The following is a 21,925-nucleotide window of genomic DNA, read 5'->3' on the forward strand; positions in this document are numbered from 1 at the left end:
ATCACATATAATCAAGATTATCTTTGAAAATAATTTACATAATACTTAAGCTCAAAGGTCAATATTTAGCCAAAAGAATTGAAAGCAAAGTCTTGAAAAGATAATATTTGTACACCCATGTTTATACCAGCATTATTCACAATAGCCAAAAGGGGGAAGCAAATCAAGTGTCCAATGACACGTGAATAGGTAAACAAGATGTGGTATGGAATATTATTTAGCCTTAAAAAGGAAGGAAATTTTGACACATGCTCCAACATGGATGACTCTTGAGAACATTATGTTAGGTGAAATAAGCCAGACACAAGAGGACAAATACCGTGTGATTCCACTCATATGAGGTACATAGGGTAGTGAAATTCACAGAGACAGAAAGAAGAATATTGGTTACAAGGGCTGAGGGAGGGAGGAATGGGGAGTTATTGTTAATAGGAACAGAGCTTCAGTTTTGCAAGATGAAGAGTTCTGGAGATTGCTTAAACAATATGAACGTACTCAACATCACTGGATACTTATAAATGGTTAAAATGATGTTTTATGTGTGTTTTACTGCAATTTTTTTTAAAGTCAACAATTAGCTTCTTGCGTTATCTTTGTGAATTTAACTTATGCAAATTCAACCGCAGGCAAATAAATGCCCCTTATCTAGAACTGATCTTACTTGCCTCCCTCCCCATTCAAACCAGACTTTTGCCCCTAGAGTCCCCGAAAAAGGAGCTTCCCCACTCCCCCTTTCTTTTTTCCCTTTGGGCCAAGCACCTATATTTGAATTTGTATGCAAGATGGTGCTCCGCTGTATCTCTCATTCTCTTCTTACTGTATTTTATAGTTGAGGAAATGAAGGCACTGGCAAGAAGCAGGAAGAAGGGTTTGGTTCCTAGACCACACACAGCACTTAGAAAATACTCTGTGCATGAACTAATGAAGAAAATCATGAGAGCTCCCACGTTTCTAGTTTTGAGCTATCAGTGCACACAAAAAAACCATATTTGTACTAACTTGGAATATGTGTTTGGGGTAGAGCTGAATAAAAGTTGTATTTGCATTGCCCACAGAGGGGTTTCTAAGCAATGTAATAGTAATGGCTTCAGCAAAAAGGCAGAGAGTACCAATCAATCTTTGAGAACTCTAACCCTGATTCTTGTAAATTCTGGTTCACAAACAACTGATATCCTGTCATCTTGATATAGAAATAAATCCTTCATACCCCTAAATGATAAGTTTAGGCAACAGATTGTTAGCTCCACTTATGTTATATACAGTTGAAAGCAAAAACTTCATACACCGTGCATGTTTGTATCTCCTCAAAGCACCCAACTGTGCTTTGCCTGCAGGAAGTAGTCAATAAATGGTTATTGAATTTAGAATGTCCTTCTTCCCAATCAGTGAGGTTTAATATATTTCCAATTCAGAATGCCTATTAATTTTTCAGCATTAGTAAGCCTTTTAAAAAATCCATTTGGGGTATGTTTAAGAGTTCACAGCAAATACCATTATATAAATGGTTAAGAAAATACTGTTAAATGAAGCGTGCTTATTCAACACACCAGTAGCCATTGATAAAATGTAATTTAATTTAATCATTTAACTTTACATTGTTAATGTACAAGAGCATTTCTTTCAAACACAGGTTAACACACACTAAAGAGCAATGCTGTTAGAGGAGCAGAGAAACTTTGGAAAACTCTGCTGTCTGAAATGAAAGCAAGGCACTCTCCATTAACAGCTGGTGGATTCCTGATTTCCGCCCACAGAAGGCATGTTCGCACTGAGAGAGCTCTCCCACAAGGGAAGAATCACCTGCTTTAATTCTTGCTGTCCTCTTCTGAGCTAGTTTGGTCATCCACTCTGTATAAACTTGTGTGTCAACATTAAGATAAAAAAAGAGACTTGAATTGATAGATGACTTGGTGGGGGGCTCTCATAGTTGTAATAACTATGGAAGACAGAAGAACACTGGCTATAATCTTTATTTTTCAGCACTAGTGTCTGGACCTATAACTAAAAACCTTCATTCCTTCCAACCAATCAATAACAGCTAAAAAGTCTTTCCCTTAAATCTGATGGGTGTAAAAATGAAAAGTGACAGCATTTCTCTAGGGCTCTGTTTTTTCGTTTTGTTTTGTTTTTCCTTTACAGACTTGACAAAAAAACAAGGATTAACATTCCAAGACTAACGGTGCACAAAAGGGTTATATGTATGCACAGTATTTCTAATTTATCCAAATTCATTTTGAATTTGGTCTGAAGCTACCTTGTATGAAACGTTAGCTTTCCTGATATTTAATAATGTTTATTGTGTTTGCATATAAGCTAAAAAAAATTACTGCAAAAGTACTACTTTTTCATGGTAAAATGTAAATAAATATTAGTGGTTATTTCTAAAAGCCTGTTTCCCTATAGGTGCAGTAAATTAAGTAAAAAGACCATGGAAAGAAGGATTAGGTCCTAGTCTTGATTCTGTTACCAGCTGTCTGACCTTGGGTAACTCTTTGCCTTTTGCTGGGCCCCAGTTTTCTCCTCTATGAATTTCAGGGTGCGTGGACTAGTTGACAAGTCAGGCTCCTTCTAAGTCTAACATTCCAAGATCCTAACATTCCAGATCCTATCATCTTGATATAAAAATAATAATCTCTCACAAAAGCTCACACAAACATAATATATGATCAAATATCAGAATGACTCTTGGAAAAAAACATATATGATTTGCTATCTCGGCTATCCTTTGCAGCAATTAGGCAATTCATTTGGCATTTGTTTGATTGTATAATTTAATGACAATATAAACAGCATAGTTTTGTTCTTTTTCCTTTAAAAAGACTAAAGCAAAAATGATTTAAAGCTAACAAAAACTACTGTGACATCAGTTTGACATTCAAAGTTTGTTTCTTAGCAAAATGGCCAAAGATATTTTGACTTGATACAGAGTATATAATATAAAGACCTTTAGACCTAAAAATCTTCAAACATTATTTGAATTTAGCAAAACATAAGCAAAATTTTAATATCAAAGTGCTAAACAGTACTGCCTTAAAAGTCACTGCAAATGAACCAAAAAATAACCGCATGGGAAGTAACATTTATTGTACAAATGGTTAATAAAAAGACACATTATAAATATATATATGTAACCTGCTATATTTATATATATATTTGCTTATTTAATTTCTAATTGGTGTATCCAAGTTCACTGTGAACACCCCATTTAAGTACTCTGTAACTCAGCTTCCAGGAGCTGGTGGTCTTGCAATAAATACAGGCAAAGCTATTACAATATAACGTGCATACAAATGTTTATACAAATAAGGACACTATGCAACAAATTATCTCATAATAATATGGCATTAACAGTATAAACATACAAAAGGGAGTACGAACACGGAATGTTGAAACGCAGCCCACTAATCCTTTCTAAGTACTTACATTCACACTATTTTTTTTTTTATAATAAGACTTGCTTGTTCTCCAAAATTGTCTCTTTAACCGATAACAAAAATTAAATTATATATATTTTAAAAACCTTATTATCCCTGGTGCTTACCCTGTATGATCCATTCCTACTCATTTGCATGTTCTCATCTAGGGTTCAAACGCTTAAAACTCATTGAATGCTCCTGGGGCTTCTGAATGAATGTGTCAGTCGGTTTCTATAACTGAAGAAAGTTTAGGGAACTCCGGCTGGATTTACAGAACATGACAAAAAAAAAAAAGCTGTATGCAATCCATCTTATAATCTGAGCCCCCTTTAGGACAGATGGACAGTCAGGGCAGGGATCTGTATCCATCAAGAATGGCCTAAATTCTTGGATGGACCATACCTCAGAAGGGTTCTAAAGGGCAGGTGGACAAAGCCTCTGCTAGGAAAATTAGCATGTGTCATTTGCTAACATGACTGCCTCCTTTCAATTTCCATATAAAATAAAGGAGAGTTAATAAACAAGACTTAGTAAGACAGCACTTTAAAAATTGCACTTGTATATGGAAGCGAACAGCCATTATCATTTTGCTATGTCTGATTTATAGGTAATCCTCCATCTTTCACCATTTGTTAAAATAAAATACGGAAGAAAGAAATTAGGAAGAGGGAATTTCTGCTTTGTTTGCACCACATATGTACCCTTGATACAAGAAGTGTACTCTAAAGGGATCAATCTCAAGACACATCCTACCCTGGCGAACAACCCTTGGCTGTTCTTGTTTTTAAATACAAACCAACTATAATTGTATTCCCCAGAAAGAGTTTTAAAACAGTTATTATTATTATTATTTTTTTTCCTGCTGGGATAGCATTGTCCAAAAGTGCTTTGTTAGCAATTTCTTAGAAAACCCTCATGAACTATACCCCACCCCCCCGACCCCAACCCCAAAGCCTAAATATAAAACACAACCCCAACACAATACTCTGCAAGTTTTCTGGCTTTCAGTTGTAAGGAAAAGTGCCAGGAAAAAAAAAAAAAAAAAAAAGGTCTTTCATTTCTACAGGAGCTTGCTTTTTCTCTTAAGGAAGGACAGAAAGTGGTAGGTGTCCAGACCCATCCCTCCGCTGCTTGGCAAGCGGCTGCTAGCACATGAGGCAGCTCCCTGCTCAGGCTGCTCCTGCTCAGAAAGGCAGGGTATCCAGGAAGAGCTTGTCGATGACGGAAGGTGGAGACACCAAGTCTTCCAGCTTCAGGTAGAAGATGCGCTGGAGGCCCAGGGTGCAGATCTTCCGCAGTTCTACCAGGGCACGCAGGACCTTGGGCTCGGTGGGCTCCAAAGCTTGTCCCTTACTCTGATGCTCTTTTAAGCTGCTTGTGATCTTGTTGCATAGCTCCTCCACTCTCTTTGGTTCTTTTAACCCATGTCGTTCTGCAGAGGGTTAGAAAAGGATAGAAAAATTTAGGAGGCAGTTACATCTTAAAAAACCCGGAATCCCTGGACTTCCCTGGTGGCTCAGTGGTTAAGAATCCGCCTGCCAATTCTGGGGACACAGGTTCGAGCCCTGGTCCGGGAAGATCCCACATGCCGTGGAGCATCTAAGCCCGTGTGCCACAGCTACTGAGCCTGTGCTCTGGAGCCCGTGAGCCACAACTACTGAGCCCGTGTGCCACAACTACTGAAGCCCGCGCACCTAGAGCCTGTGCTCCGCAACAAGAGAAGCCACCGCAATGAGAAGCCCGCGCACCGCAACGAAGAGTAGCCCCTGCTCAACACAACGAGAGAAAGCCCGCGTGCAGCAGCAAAGACCCAACGCAGCCAAAAAAAAAAAAAAAAAAAAAACCCAAACAAACAAACCCTGAATCCCTAATGGAGGCCTGTGCCCTGTTCTGCCAGTTGGGATGGCATTTTACAGCCAAAGTGCCCTCCCTCTTAGAGGTAGTTCATGGCCTTTGGTATTAAACAACAACAGGGGTTGAATCCCAGTCCTGTCACTTACTCACTGTGTCCCCTTGAGTAAGTCTCTTAACTTCTGAGCCCCAGTTTCCTTATAAAATGAAGATAATAATCATACCCAATTCAGGGTTTCTGGGAGGATCAGCTTGGGCGAATAATGCAGACACAGTTCCCGTCACAGAGCCACATTGAGTGAATAACAGGGTGGTTACTATTTTGCACACATTATCTGACTGAGGTCTTCCAAAAGCCCCATCAGGAAGCAACTCTTTTTCAGAGTGACATGGAAACACATCCAGGCAAATGAAAAAATGTTCCCATCTTGACACACTGGGTTGGTAATGCGGCTGTAATTTCCATTTGTTAATGCAAAGGCCGCCCTGCAAGACCTGATACAAAGTGCATTCTTGTATTTTCATGCTAACCAGCATTGAGAAGAATCCAGATTTTCTTTTCCTTGTTCTCCCAGCCCCATACTCCTATTGACCTACACCTGGCACACACCTACACCTGACCTACACCTGGTACAAAATACACGTTCCTCTGCTGTGGAGACGGAAAAGTCAAAGAGAAGAGAGGAGGCCCAGAGGAGGTGGTGCAAGCATTTTATAATGTGGCAAGACATGAACACCAGTATCTTATATTTTATAAAATAATGTATAAATTATCTCCATGTTAAATATTATGATCTCTTATTTTGTAAATAAGGTTAAAAGGTTTTCCCAAAGTCACACAGCTGCTAAAAGCTGGGATTTGAACCCAGTCTTCTGAGGCAGACTCTGTCCTCTTGCTCCAGAGCAATGTTGCATCTCCTTGCAAACAGAAAGGAGCATGACATCCAGTACAAATCAATTTGCTCTCCCTCAGCATGTAGATATCAGAGTCTCTTTCCTGAGAGAAGAGCTTGGCCCCTGTTATCTTAGTCAAAGTTTTCATCTCTTGGTATATTTACATGTATAATAATAATTCTTGAGAGATGGAAGATATCCATCCAATGGGAAATCAAGTACTAGTTTTTAATTTTTCCTACATTAATTTTTTTTTTAGTTGGGAATATTTTTGTTAGAAAAGTTAATTCCCAAAATCATCGGAAAAATGAAGCAACTATCTAGACACATTTTTTTTTCTCTTGCCCTAAATAAAAGGAGGCCCAGGAATCAGGAGATCTGCATTCTTCCCCAACTTGGCTAGTTGTGTATGACTTGGGGAGTGCCTTCCTCTCTCGAGCCCCTATGAAAAGGAAGAGATTGGATTTAATGACCTCTAAGGTCCCTTCCAGCTCTGATGCACATTTGTATATATTTATAATTATATTAAAATACAACCATGAAAATTGCCAGCAGCATCTCAGTGGGCTGTAACTTACAGGTCTCCAATCTCAGTGCAACATAATATAGAGAAAAGGTGACTGAACTTGGAGTCAGACAGACCTGGGTTCCATTTTTGGTTCTGTTACTTACTAATCATGTGACCTAATTGCTCTAAGGCTCAACATCCTCCTAGGAAAATGGGGATTAAAGGGTGGTAGATACACAAGTCTTTGTTGTAGTCTTCTTCATTCTTTTCTGTGTTTCTTAAATATTACACAATGAATTGAAAGAAAAAGTGTGATTATAATAAAGCTCGCCTCCATGGTTTATTGTGAGTTTCAGCTAAGAAGATGCTACATAAAAGTGTTCTGCCAACTGGAGAGTGCTACATGCATGGTACAGTCAGCCCCTAAGACAATACCTGACACATGGCAAATGGTTGGCAGCTGCAGGGTCAAACAAAGGCGATAAAGTCCCCTGACTCCCAAGCTTTGCCGTGCAGGATTTTGCTTTCCCCCAGGAAGCTATTAACTAATCAGCCCAGGTGCAAAGATGTCCTCTATGGTTTATCTTTACTAAATACATAGTCCCCTTGTTTTAGTCTCAGAAGAAGCACTCAAGAGTGAACTTCAACAGCAATGGTGCTCTGCCTAAAGTTTTATTTTCCCCCCAAAAGCAAAAAAGCTGGCTGCAAATTTGGCAGTAAATTTCAAGCGCTATAAAATGTTCGTAGCCTCTGACCAAGTAATCCCATTCTTGGGAATTTATCTGAAGAAAACACTGAACAGAAGAATAAGACTGTATGCATGAAGACATTTGGGGTAGCATACCTATTTTAAAAAATGGAAAAAGATAAAGGGAAGAAGAATAGGGGAACTGTTAAGTGAAAAATGGTATGCCCTCGTAATAGAAGATTCTGTAGACATCAAAAAGGACAAATATGAAGGCTGTGAAGCAACATGGCAAAATATATAATATCACATTAAATAAAGATTAGAATATAAAATGGTATCTAAGCTGTGATTCCATCCATGTAAAAATTATTTCTGCATATAGAGAAGGATGAAAGGAAACAGAAAAGTGAAAATATTCATGAGATTGTCAGATAACTCTTTTCCTTTCTTTTAAAATATCCAGGTTAACGCTATTGGTATAATAAACAATGTTAAAATAGAACAAACTGGGATTTGGTCCTCTGAGAAGCCCTCTAGTTGCTGTAACACGATCAAACAGTCATCTTGCTGATAGCAAATTCTATTAAATACTGAAATATATCAAATTAGGTTCATAATGCAGGGAGAGATGCTTTTCCCAGAATAAAATACCGATCCATTGATTTAAGCTTTCCCTTCCTTTCTGTGCCTCATGCCTTGCACTATATTCAAGATCCCATATTCATTATCAGGATAAAGAAACTGAGCAATGTGTGGGCTGGATTTCAGGAGGGGGTTGATTATGGAACCTTGTAACCAGACTTTCTCATGGCCAAACTCACAGAAGGTGCCTCGGAGTTTTCCCTGCTCTCCAACCAGTTGTGACTGCTCGATAACTATGGCAACCATTATTTATTCAGTGAATTCAAGTGGAGATCGATACCTCCTGCCAGCTGGATCAAGCCTAGGCCTGGAATTCCTTGAGGAATTCAGAGACACTCCTGTTAGAAGCCAAGGGCACCTTCTTTGTTGTTTTGAACAGCTACTGGATTTGTGGCTTCTTTACTCTTTTAAAAGGGCTGAGATAAAATTCAGTCTCCAGGCAAACTGCTGCCAGCAGTCAGTAAGATTTTCAAATCACTTGGGAGTCACTAAGTGTCTGGGACCTTCCGAGTAATTTGAAATTCCTTAAAACCCCAATCACTGACATTTTAGTTTAAGGGACCCCCTTTCATCTTGCAGCTTGGTAAACATGGCTGCAGAGCTGATATACAGAGAGTTCATAAATTCTAGGGGGAATCAGACATTCGGATTTCCCCCCTCCCTAGAGAATTATACACAGATTTCAGCTTAAGATCTTTGTCCACCATTAAATAAAACAAACTTCTCAGTATTTTTTGCATTTTGATCTACAACATTTTTACCCAATACTTCAGTATTTTAACTCAGCTTTATGTATTCAAAACTTTAAAATACAACTTACAGAAATGGTTACATAATGGATTTATATGTCATAACCATAGAATATATGAATTGGAAAGAATTTGAGTTATTTAGTTCAAACTTTCTCCTAAGACAAGAATTCCCACTATGAGATACCACAAAGACAGTACCTGGCACCAGCTGGACCAGCAGTTCACTATTACACCCTGATAATAAAAATATATTTAATAGCACTTTACATTACATTTTTACTTAGATTATTTTACTGCACCCTCACAATAACCCTGTGAATTAGGCAGGACAAAGATGATCTTTATTCAATAAGTAAGAAGGCTAAGGCACAGAGAGTTAAGTGATTTGCCCATGGTCAAAATTAACAAGTGGCTAATTTCCTTCACACCAAGTGCAGAGATATTTCTATTATACCTGGTTGCCTTGAACACTGTTAGAATGTTCCTCCTCTTCCTGAGATTAACTCAGCCTCCCTGTAACTCCCTCCTACTTTCCCTGTACCTAATTAGCTAATTGACTAATTGCTTCTTTCAACAAATATTTGAGTATCTATTCTGCGCCAAGCAATGTTATAGCCACTGGGGTTAGAGCAGTGAACAAAGCAGACAGACAACAGACCGCACTCCTAACCTGCGTGGTGTTAGTATCTAAAGACACTGCTGGGTTCCTGCTCATTCTGGCTATCCATGCCATAGACATCTCTGCTAGGAGAGAGAGGAAGGCAGGCAGTGGGGAGGAGGAGAGACGGGAGGGAGGGAGGGAGAAGGGAGGAAACAGGGAGAGAGAGAGATCGAGAGAGAGAGAGGGGGAGAGACTAATTGAGTGAAATAATAAAGCTACTTAGGTTTGTGTTCATGTTCTTCTCTCTTCACCTAGTTAACATCTATTCATCCTTTAGACTGCAGATCAAATAATTCTTCAGGGAAGCTTCCCTTTTTACTCCCAGTCTAGATCATGTTCTCCTATGGCATTTTCTCTATTTTTTCCCTTTGAATGATATCACAGGTTGAAATCAGATAGTTTTGCAACAATTGCCTCCTCCTCCATTAAATGTAAGCTGCATGGGGGCATAGACTGTACTTGCTCATCATTGTATCTCCAGCACCAAGCCTACTACATAGGAGATACCCAATAAATATCTGTTAAGTGAATATATTAATGGAGGCACCTGTAAAATATATTAAATGAATATTAAACAGGTAGGTTGCTCAGAATAAGCAAGTTGGGAGTTATTAAGAAGCTAACAACAGGAAAGAACTTAACAAACTCTAAAACCTACCACATCAGAAGCTTTGGAACCAGATTTCCTGGATGTAAAGCTTTGCTCTGTCACTTATTAGCTGGGTGACTTTGGGTCTGTTTCCACATTCATAAAATAGAGCTAATAATGGTACCTGCCTCATGAGTTGTTGTGAGAATTAAATGAATTAAGACATGTGAAGTATTTGGAACAATGCCTGGCATATAGTAAGTACTTAATAAATATTAGCAAGTATCTTCCACGTCCCCAGCTCAACTTTCCCTTCAACTTTCCTTCAAATCAGCCACTTCTGAGTTGGCCTATTAATGATTCCACAATCCTCCCCGTCACTCTCACAATCAAATCTAACAATTTTTCTCCCCGGCTCATATTTAATCCAATGCAAGAACTTGATTATTATCTCTGCAATGTTCCTTGCACCTATCTTCTCTCAGTCTCACTGCCTCTGGACCAGGTTTTCAATATCTGTTACCTATATTGTTTTTATAGCTTTTGACTGGCCTCTGTGCTTCCCATCTCTGCTGTAACCCATCTCAGGTCCTTCCAAATTTATTTACTAAAGAACATTAAACAAATAACACATGCAGAGGCCTTGGCACAGTGCCTCGCACTGAGTATTTTAAAATGGTAGTTATTGTTAGTTTCATGGAATCCTGGTTACCAGTAGGTTCCCTTGTCCCTTGCTGCTCAAGTGTGGTCCCTAGATCAGCAGCATCAACATCACCTGGGAGCTTGTTAGAATCTCAGGCCTTGCAGAGACCTACCTAATCAGAATCCTCAATTTAACAAGATGTCCAGTGATTTGCATGCACGTGAAAGCTGGAGAAGGTCTGTTATAGTCAACCCCAGTCCCCATAAGATGTTTGACCCAGTCTACAACTAGAGTTCATTTAGTCTCTGTTTCGTAAACCTCACTCCCCAAGGCAGCAACTCACTGCCCATGGTTGCTTATTCCAATTTCAAATAGTTCTGTCTTTTAGAAAGTTTTTCTTATGTTGAGCTAAATTTTGCCTTCCTACAGTTTCCAGTTCTGCCTCTTAGACCCACACAAGAAATGCCAAATCCTCTTCCTCATGGCAAGGATCAGGGGATGAGGAAAGGGGTGATGATACCATCAGGAGCCTCAATAAGGAAAAGCAACTTCTTTTGATTTTGAGCAGGTCTCCACACAGGCCAACCCAGCAACAGCAATAATACAGGTCCAGCCAAAGGAGAAGGAGAGGAGAGCAACTGGGGAGAGATGTGTGTGTAACTCAGACACCAACTAACAAACAGGACTTCCTGCTCGGAGCTCTACTTCCTTCTCTGGGAAGTCATCTCACCGCGACTTCTCATGTCATAATAACATCCTTTACTGACGGGCAGTCCCAGAGACACTGAGCCTACGCTGATCAGGAAACCACAAGTTGGTCAGCAACCTGTGCTCAGTCTGTAATAGTGCTTTTCAGTCTGTCTGTCTGTCTTTGATCTATTAGAGCAGGTGTCTGTCTCCCCAGCGAGACCACAAACTCTTGGAGGATAAGGGAGTTTATGCCTGGCACATAGAAGATGCTCAATAAATATTACTGTGTCAATCTGAATCGAAATAAGGTAGTTCTCAGGAATTCTGACTATTTTCTACTAACAAAGTGGTGGGCTAAAAATAAATAATTCAGATTTTCCTAATTTGGGAAACTTTCTGCTATTCACAATTAACCCATTCATTCAACCAATATTTGCTTTGTGCCAGACACCTTTCAATGCTAAAGTAATTTTAAAGATGAATAAGACTCTCCCTGCCCTTAAGAAACCCTGGGTCTAGTTGGAAAAGAAAGACACAAAGAAATTGCTTAATGTGATGTGCATAAACAATTCTAGGGATGCATCAACATTTTTATGGATTCTTAGAACAGCTAGCTCTACCTGGAAGTAAAACTCCTACCATTTAGGAAAATAATAATAAAGGTTTGTCTAATATTTTTTTCTGCAAAGTATACATTAGCTCATTCAATCTTTACAAGAAACCTAAAAGCAGACATTATTATCCCTGTGAAAAATGAGAAAACTGAGATTCACAGAGGGTAAGGAACTTGTCCAAACTTGCACAGCTAGGAAGTAAGCAGGGTGAAGACTTGAACTCAGCTCTCCAATCTCCAAATCTCATGATAACCTTTCTCCACTACCTTTTAAAAAAAGCAGTATGGCCCTGCCAAGTTTTACACTTAGTTTTCCTTGCAATGTAGCCGATGGCTATATGTGATATAAAAACAGAGTAACCAGGTAACCATTTAGAGAGAACAGTGGAGCTCTGGGAAGACAGGTGGTAGAGGGTGTGGCAGGATCAGCCACCTGCCCCGTTCTGCCATGTCACCGTTTCATTGCCTTCTGCCTCCCCCTCAATCTCAGAATTCATGTCCAATAAGACAAAGAAAAAGACTACAGAAAGAAAAGAGCATATTCTACCTGACGGAAGACATGAGTAGGGAAAGAAAGCCACGGGGAACATTCTTTTAGTGTAGTGTTTTGCAAAATGGTATTTGGGCACTCAAGTTCCCTCCACCATCTGGTCCAAAACTGCCTTTCCAATCTTATTTCCCTTTTTACTATATGGGAAATGCATTTTACTCCGAGGTTAGGTTATAATCCTAGGCCATAAGATAAATATTACATAGAATCAATATTTTTTCCTGAAAATTCTTTACATTTCCCCAAAGTGCAGGACATGCGCTCAGCTCTCACCACCAGAAGCAGAGAGACCATGGCCCACAGTGGATTCATGTCTTCTCTCTCACGCTCATTCAAAGACATAGAATCATCAAATGTAATAACTTGTACTCTTTTAATTTTTCTGTTCTTTCTACTGAGATTATACATAGGATTTAAAAGATACATAATGCAACTCCACCATACTTGCTTTTCCCCAAAATGTGTTGAAGTGTTCCACTGCCATGCCCTTGCTATGCTGTTTCCTCCATCTGGAATGTCCTTCCTCTAAATGGTCTCATTTCTTGATACCACCTCCTTGGGAAGCTATTCATGACCAGCACCTCCACTTTTCTTCACCTCCAAAGTGCTAGCAGTAGTCTGAACTTCCCCTGCACTTTTAAGGACCTGAGCACTCACCACCACACACTGAGTTCACTACATCATCATCATATATGACTTCCTAGTAGACCATACACTCTCTGACAGCAGAATTCACACATGACTCATCTTTGCATCCCTAGGGACTGCCACCATGCCCCACATATAGTAGGTCTTCAGTATTTACTTAGTGAATGGATACTTATAAAATGGTAATTCCACACTAACTTTCTATTTGGGGGGCTTCTTATTTGTTATACATAATTAACTGCAACTAGATACCACCTCATTGATATTCCATCAGAAGCAAAGCATTTCCATTACTCCTATGTCAGGAATATGTCACTGGAAAAGGGAATGGTTAGGGTAGATGAACTGGGGACCTAAAAACATTTGACAACCACAACTGTGGGGAATTCCCTTTCACTGTGCGAAAGGAGAGTGATCTGAAAGAAACCATTTCCTGCCCCACCTCGCCACCTAGTTTTTCACCAGGGCACATAGAGAGAGGTGAAGGAAGAGGAAAAAAGAGAATTAGGAAACAAAGTCAGGTTTGCACAAACTACCAATATTGTCCAGATTCTCAATAACTTTCCTGGAAAGCAAGACTGGTTAAATGTCTAAGACCCCATTTCCTTTTCATGAGTTCTATGTGGTCTGGAGCAGACGATTTTGGGATGATTTTTCTGCTGCCAATAGCCCCACTGATATTCGACAAGCACCCTTTAGGATCAACGGAGCTTATTTAGAAGTCAAGATTTCAGGGTAGCCCATATTCAAATGAAAATTAATATCCACAGCAATGTGCACTACTGTTGCTCAGGCACTGCCTTTTCTGCCATTTCCTGATGCTTTCACACATTTCAAACCCCCTCTGAACCAGCAAATCACAAAGAGAGTTCTGCGAGATCCAGAAATGAGAGAAGAGGCCTTCTTTTTCTTGTGTGTTATAACCACAGCACCTGTAACACCCGGCTCTGCACAGGCTGCAGGACTGAGCACAGGATCTGGAACCACCCCACCAAGGACCGGGCCCATTGTAAGTGCCCAGTAACTGCAGCTGAATTCCTTTAATATCACTGTCCTGCTTTGAGCCTCTCTCAAGCATCCAAAGAGATATTCACCAAACACACTGCTTCTAAGGCCACCACCTGATTCCTCATGCCACTGAGTTTGATTTTGGACCACTTAGGGTGTGCAGAAGGGGCAGGCGTGTGTCTCATTTGAGGGAGTCCCTGTTACCATCCCTCCAGGATGGAACATAAGTGGATAAGAGTGCTTATTCTGAATCCAGTTTGGCTACATCACAAACCTAATTTTCTGTAATCCTTACTGCCACCTGAGGCAATAGATATTATTTCCCCCATTTTACAGATGGGGAAACTGAAGTTCAGAGAAATGCATTTCTCAATAGTACGTACTTACTAAATACGCGATCCCAGATTCTAACCTGGGGATGGTGGTCTCCAAAATCCTTGCAATTTCTGCCATGCTAAACTGTTTCCTCCCTGAGCATGCCTCTGCATAAATAGGCAGTGGATGAGCAGCTATAACTGCCGGACACACAGTAAACCGGAGGCAGGGACAAGACTAGCACCACCTTCTCCTAATTCCTAGTTTGTATTCTGTGCACTGAACTGCCGATCTCTCCAGGTTGGGATTGCCTGGCACCCGCATGCTGTGACCTCATTGTTGTCTACTAATTTCTACTTAAAGGGTAAAACAAAAAAACATGTAGGCCTCGGTCCCTCCTCTTAAACCACAACTCTCACACCTGGACTGGCCTTTTCCCGCTTAGTCTCTTTCCTGCTAAAATCTGTGCTCAAAACCAGCTGTCAGGGTAGACCTTTCTAAAATGCAAGCCTGGCCACGATGCTCATCTCTGTGGCTCCCCCACTGCTCTCAAGATAACCCCCAATCTTCTCACCTAAATGTGAAAGCTTCTTCATGCCCTGCCCCACCCTAACCTATCACACCAGTCTCATTTCCCATCACTCTATTTTTTTACACATTTCCTTCCTGAAACGTATGACAGCCATATTTTCAATGGCTTTAGCACATTTTTATTTATGCCTAGAATTCTCACTCCTTCCATTTTAGCCTGGAGACATCCTATGCTTTTATCAAAGACCAGCTCACGTTACCTCTTTTTTTTTTTCCTGGTTTGGAGATATTTACTTCTTTTTAAAAATTTTTTTTGGAGTATAGTTGATTTACAATGTTGTGTTAGTTTCAGGTGTACAGCAAAGCATATCGGTTATACATATACATATATCCACTCTTTTTTAGACTCTTTTATGTTACCTCTTTTGAGAAGACCACCCCCTACCATGGGTCTCTCAGCACTTTGTACCCACTTTCACATCCCCACCATAGCACTCAGCACCTTCTATCACATGGATTCTTTTGCATATTCTATCTCCTCTAGGGATGTGTGTTATCATCTCTGAAAACCCACTGACTTGCAGCAGAGTACCTAGATCAGGGGACACTTGTTGATTTACTAGACTCAAAACCCATTTCCATAGAGACATGGCAATGTGCTGGCTTTATTTATGGAAAGCAAAGGCTGGCTCTAGTTTTTGTGTCTGTTTTTCTAAATTAACTAAATTTCATACTTTCTAGTTTTGAAGGTTCAACTGTCCTAGGAAGAGGTGAATTGTTTTAAAATTGAACTGAAGAGCTTTAGTTGAAAGGTAGCCTTTGAGCCAATTTCATTTCAGTACTGCTGGAGTAATATGTCTGTGCCTTAAATGGGTTTATTTTCTTCGAGTGCTCCCTTACGTTGCCATTTGAAAGCCCCCTTAATCAAATCCATACTCTTGGAGACTGTGTTTCTTTTTGTTTTGTTAATGGCTCCCTTGGAAGTCTCTGGCAGCCCTTACAAAAGAAGGGAGTTTCTCATCTAGGATCAAAGACCAGGAGGATTCAGGTTCCACTTGGAATACTAAGGGAACATGCTAGTGTCCTATTCCTCCCATGGCACATGCTTTTACTCTTCTTGACCTTCATGTAAACCATTAAATGATGAACCAGCTTAGTCTCTTAAGGTACTCAGACACATCTCACTTTAGCTAACAGATGTCCCAAGAAGGTGCATATAGACAATGCATCAGAAAGAAGGGCCCATCTGTGCCACAGGATGCATCTGGTCCTCTGTGAAACTCATCACCTGCCTGAAAAACATGTTCTCCACGGCCAAGAGTGTTTCAAGAATCTGAAATTTAATCCTCAGTCCAACGGCCTAGCCTGTACTTGGGTCTGATGAAAAGGATGGGAGGTGCACCCCTGGTCTGGCTAGCCTCTTCTGGAGCCTCCATCTACTGTCACTGTCTCACCAGGCCCCCGTTTGATCAAGAAGGATGAGATCGAACAGGAAACTCTGTAAGTGTAAAGGGGCAAAAGGGAGCTGGGGCCTGCGGCCTCCAGCAGCCACAGGGAGATGGTAACCCCTCTCTTACCCACTGTGCCTTTCTCTTTCTGTCTCATTCTGCCTTGGAATCCTTTATCTCCCAAAGGATAGAGAGGGAGTGACACGTAGGGGGAGAATGGCATAACAAAGAAGTTGACTATATTTTAGGCTTCTGCTTTTAACCCGTCAAAATCGTTGAGTTAAACCATTTTTGCTTTATATGAATATCCATTTTCCTCAGTCCTCTGTCAATCAAAGTTGCTAAATAAAGCTGTAAATAAATACAGGTGTGTTTTATGTGTGTGCAGTTCTTTGGTTTTACTTTGGGTTACTAGCCAAGGACTGGGGAAAAGGGAAGACTCGCCCCTCTGCCCCACAGAAACAGGCTGGTTAAGGTAATCTTCCTTCCAAACCCCCCGTAAAAATAACCCTGAAGCAGCGACTCCAACTACCCACGGAGGTCCCGTGGAAACTTAGATTTTCATCTATTGGGTTTGTTGACAATAACCAAATAGACTGGGAATCCTCTTTCCTGGAAGTTCATGACAATAAGTTGCAGGTGTATGCCTCTCGTGGTTTTTTTTTAAAAAATTAATTAATTAATTAATTTACTTTTGGCTGCATTGGGTCTTCATTGTTGTGCACGGGCTTTCTCTTGTTGCGGAGCACAGGCTCTAGGCGCCTGGGCTTCGGTAGCTGTGGCTCGCGGGCTCTAGAGCGCAGGCTCAGTAGTTGTGGCGCATGGACTTAGTTGCTCCGCGGCATGTGGGATCTTCCCGGACCAGGGCTCGAACCCGTGTTCCCTGTATTAGCAGGTGGATTCTTAACCACTGCGCCACCAGGGAAGTCCCTGTCTCTTGTTTTAAACTAGGGTAAACAGCAGATTTCAGCAAAGTGGCAATCAGTTTCCTAATTTCTTGTGTGTGTGACAGCCAAAGTCAGAATCTACCATAAGCCGGGAAAGGAGAGAGAGGGGGACACAGTCCCTTCAAGTCACGGCAGGGTGGTGCTTACCTGTGATCATGCTCAGTGCTGACAGGCAGGCTAAGGCTTGGATATCAAGGTTCAGGCTCTGCAAACTTAAGGAAAAGTCTTTAATGGAGTCGAGCCACTCCCCAAATCCACGAAGGCACTGAAGTCGATGCAGGACAAGTCCATTGCAGAACACAAACTTATCTTCAGCAGTGTTTGACCTACGAGAGAAAGTCGCGGTGGGTGAGGGACAGAGACACATTAAATAGGTCTGTTCAGTCTGTCCAGTGGGATAACATCATAACACACAGGCACCCGCATAGCCTTGGGGCAGCGTCCAAAACCCAGCGTGGTGCTGTGAAACCTGTCCAGACGCCCTCCATGAACAAGACTGTGCTCCTGGGATAAACAACCACCACCGGTTGTCTGCTGACTTCCCTGGTGAGCCTCAGCCCTGGGGATGCTCGGGGTGGGGCATCTGCTCTCTTATTGCTACAAGCAGCTGCTGGCTCATCCTGGGACTCACGGATGGTGGAAGCGAAGCCCAGTGCCCAGTCTCTCTCTGCAGTGAACACGAGACTGTTCCCTTCAGTACTCCTTCCCACTTCGCTCCTTCGACTTCTCTTTCATTTTCTTAAATGTCAAAAAGTGATAAGGCCCGAGGCTAGACACTACAATTCCACTGTGCAGACTCTAAAAACACCAAGTTCCTGCAAGCGCCAGAAGTCAATGACAAACTGAACAGTGGTCTAAAATAAAAAGAGTCCTTATTTTGTATTACATTCTCTGCTTTAAACAGTGGGGCTGTAGAGGGTTATTTCTCAACCCATCAGATAGTTTATATTATGTCCATAGTCATCCCATTCTTTTCTAATGAAAGGTGCCCTGGAACTTCTAGTTAGCACCACTTCGCTGTGGGGCCTTGGGCACTCCTTTAATCTTTCTGAGTTTCCTTTTCCTTGTCTATAAAACAGGAATTATAATTGCTACCTCCAAAGAATGTTGTGGGAATTGAATGAAATAAGGATTTGAAAGCCCATGCATAATGCCTGGTATACAAGAGGCCAATGAGTGTTAGGTGTTAACTAATTCTGAATTCTAGGTGGTCCTTACCTTAATCTTAAATTCCTTTAATTTTCAAATCTCTTGCCACATATTTCTCTCTCCTGGCCTTCTGCCTTAACAAGTTAATGTCACTTTAATTGTGCCTCTTGGATGAACAGCTTTATTCATTCATTCACTCAGAAAGTATTTCCTGAGCACAAAGCCTGTGCCCGTTCCTTAGCCAGACACTGGAGAACACCTGGTAAATAGGGCCTCTGTGGTGCCTGCTCTCATGGAGCTTATCACCTACTTAATCCTTCGCTGCCTGCCTAATAGATGGTAGTCACATTGCTGGCTCAGCGTGGCTCCTGCACACACAGGAGTGGCAGTAACTGTGCTAACTACTGGCAGTCTAGCAGTAACTCCACTTCAGCCTCTCCCACAGATCCCTCCACAGAGGGACGCACGGGACCGAATGATTCAACCCCAGGGTTTAAAACCCAGACCTCAGAACACCGGCATCAGAATCGCTGGAGCATGACTTAAAAATGCAGATTTCTGGACTTCCTTCAAGGCAGATCCAAACCAAAATAGCTGGGAATGAGGCATGGGAATTTTCACTTTAAGTGAGAGTTTCTGGTAGTATGGTATGAAACTGGGGAGGGGGTGGTAGGGAAGACAAAGAGGGGAAAGGTGATGATTTTTCCTATAAAATTGGTAAAATGTTGGTACCATCTCCTATAAATATATAACTAAAAGGAAGCAAGGAAGATGAAATTTAAAATGCTAATGTGGACTTTAAGAGAGAAGCTTAGATCCCAGGTTCCAGCTTTTAGAAAAATCAGCTCCTCTTTGTGTTTGGTGTCACTGAGTGTCATAAGTTGAACCAAATCTTTTGATCCAGAAGCTATTCTCTTGGAGTAAACACTGGGGGTTGAGAAGCTGTGGGAACTCTTCAGTGCCCCATCTGGTGTATGAGAACAGCAACTTGTTAAATAGAACCTTGGGAGGTAAATGCAACGTTCAAAACAAATACTTGCTCCCAGGAAATACCTTATGTACCATGAGAATCTTTCTGGAATCACAGAATGTGAGCGACAAGGGGCTTTAGAGAACACCAAACCCAACATTCTCATTTTACAAAGAAGGAAACTAAATTTCTGGTGAGGCAAGTGACCTGCTCAGGGTCTTAGAGCAAGTCTGTATTAAAACTGAGACTAGAACCCAGGAGTCCTGGCTACCAGCCCAGGGCTCCACCCACTGCTCAGTTTTTTAATGCCTGGTCATATTTCATATGTCCATCTTGAGCAAACTTTTCACTGCTGACTTAGTTACAAACACAGCAGGTTTCAAACTTCTTCACAGGAAGGAGTGGACTGAGGAAGAAAAAATAAAAGTAATTACCTGATGGAAAGTCTGAGAACAAACAGCTCCAAAAAGGCTGATTCTATAAGTAATGTCTGATCTTCTTTGGGGAGATCAGTAAATCCAGGAATCTTTTCTGCCCAGCTTCTAGATACGTCGATGGAGGCTGTTAGAAGGTTGTAGAACTGTTGTACATGCTCGGCATCTGTGCCTGCAGCGGCCTGGTCAGTGGGACAGTACTAGAATGCAAACCACAGATAGCGGCGTTATCTCAATCCAACAGGGATAACAGCATCATTTGCAGCTTGGCTCTTCCAAGATTTTCAACACCTAAATCCTTACTTTTAGGTGCCACAGTTTATAAAACCTTTTTGCATTCACAGTCTCATCGGATTCTCACAATAGCCCTGTGACATAAATAGAGTGGATTCTGTTACCACTTAATAGTCAATGAAATTTGCTTAAGTCCCATTAAGTGCAGTGGTTTTCAATCCTGACTGCAATCATCTGGGGAGCTTTAAAAAAACACTCATGTCTGGGTCATATCCACAGAGATTCTAATTTAACTGGTCTGGGATCGGGACTGGCCATCAGGAATTTTAAAAGCTCCCCAGGTGATTCCAAAGGGCTGCTGTGCTGAGAACCGTTACCCCAGGGGGTTGTGTCTGCACCAGCCTCCAGGATCCACAGATTCCCTAAGGCACAGCTGTCTCCAAACAAGATGCTTAATTAACCCCTGGTTCTCAAACTGTGGCCCCGGTCCAGCAGCATCAGCAACACCTGGGAATGTGTTAGACATGAAAATCTCCAGCTCTGCCCCAGACCTACAGAATCAGAAACTCTGAGGGTAGGCCCAAGAAACTGTTTTATCAAGATCTCCAGGTGAATTCTCATGCACAGTGAAGTCTGAGAATCACGGAATTGACCAATACGAGAAGATGGATGCTTGCTGCAGATGGATTCCTGAGAGATAAAACAAACAAGGAAGCAGTCGGGAAGGAGTGTGTCCTTGGCAGGGCCCAGGCAGCTGTGTGCCATCAGACTCAGGGCTCGCGGCTACTAAAATTAATGAAAATTAAATACAATTTAAAATCCAGTTCTTCAGTCACGCTAGCCATATTTCAAGTGCTCAATAGTCACATGTGTTTAGAACATTTCCATCACGGCAGAACATCCTATTGGACATCATTGATCTAGAGGGCCCCAGGAGAAGAAAGGTACAAACAGGGATAAAGTCTTGACACGGCTTTTAGATATGCTGGTAGAGCCTGGGTTTTGCTTGAATCACTGGAGGAAAATCTTTCCTGCGTCAGGCAGGAAGATTGATACAGCGAGATAATAATTAAGGGACAACCAACAACACAGAGACTTAGGAGATGTGCAAAAACATTCATGTAAATATGCACGTCATTGCCTTCATACGAACACAGCTGAGTGTGCTTTTGTGTCTCTCAAGTTGATCCTCAAAGGGCATGGATTTTAATCCTTACTTTACAGATGAGGAAACTGAGGCTCAAAGATGCTTGGAAAGGTTAATAGACTTTCCCAAGTTACATAACTAACAGTGGTACAGCCAAGACTTAAACATGGCTCTGTGATTTCCAGTCCTACACCTCCTGGCTGTTAATAGGTCTGATGTTACTAGCTGGTGGCCTGTAGGATAGTTTTAAAAAGTATTTTGCTTTGCTTTAATTGGAGTTCTCCATGTATGTATTCATTTGGTCCCATATTTTGTCAACACAGTGACTGGCACATAATTGACGCTCAATAAACAGTTGTTGAATATTGTTCCATGAAAGAACAGTCAGGGGAGTGCCTAGGTTTGCAACAATACTCTAACCTGGCTGGAGGACAAACAGCCAATAAGCAGCCAAGTGCTCACTGTAGAACTACACAGGTCTGAGGAAATGAGGCATTTGTCTTAATTGGGTCTTTTTTTTCCCCTTTGTGTTTTCCCAAGAGGCATCAAGAAATAACAAAAGAAACATCAGACAAGGAGCCAAGCCACTTTGATCCT

The 21,925-nt window shown here is 41.3% G+C and overlaps 1 protein-coding gene across 2 annotated transcripts in view; it reads right to left on the reverse strand.

The window, feature by feature from the left end:
• Window positions 1-1,552: 1,552 nt before the first annotated feature.
• Window positions 1,553-21,925, reverse strand: part of NR4A3 (nuclear receptor subfamily 4 group A member 3) — a 39,856-nt gene continuing 19,483 nt past the window's right edge. Inside the window, exons 6-9 of one of the 2 annotated variants that reach the window (XR_014265716.1) lie at window positions 19,948-20,147; window positions 17,542-17,720; window positions 3,542-4,848; window positions 1,553-1,857 (exon numbers count right to left, since the gene is read on the reverse strand). Coding sequence is in view for 1 of the 2 variants with exons in the window: in XM_082469488.1 (XP_082325614.1) it covers window positions 4,601-4,848; window positions 17,542-17,720; window positions 19,948-20,147 (627 nt within the window). In the remaining variant the exon portion in view is untranslated. Of the gene's footprint in view, window positions 4,849-17,541; window positions 17,721-19,947; window positions 20,148-21,925 lie in introns of both variants that reach the window. The other variant, XM_082469488.1, reaches the window with a different exon arrangement.

The sequence above is a fragment of the Balaenoptera physalus genome (genome assembly GCF_965194825.1).
Source record: "Balaenoptera physalus genome assembly, chromosome: 7".
NCBI lineage: Eukaryota > Metazoa > Chordata > Mammalia > Artiodactyla > Balaenopteridae > Balaenoptera > Balaenoptera physalus.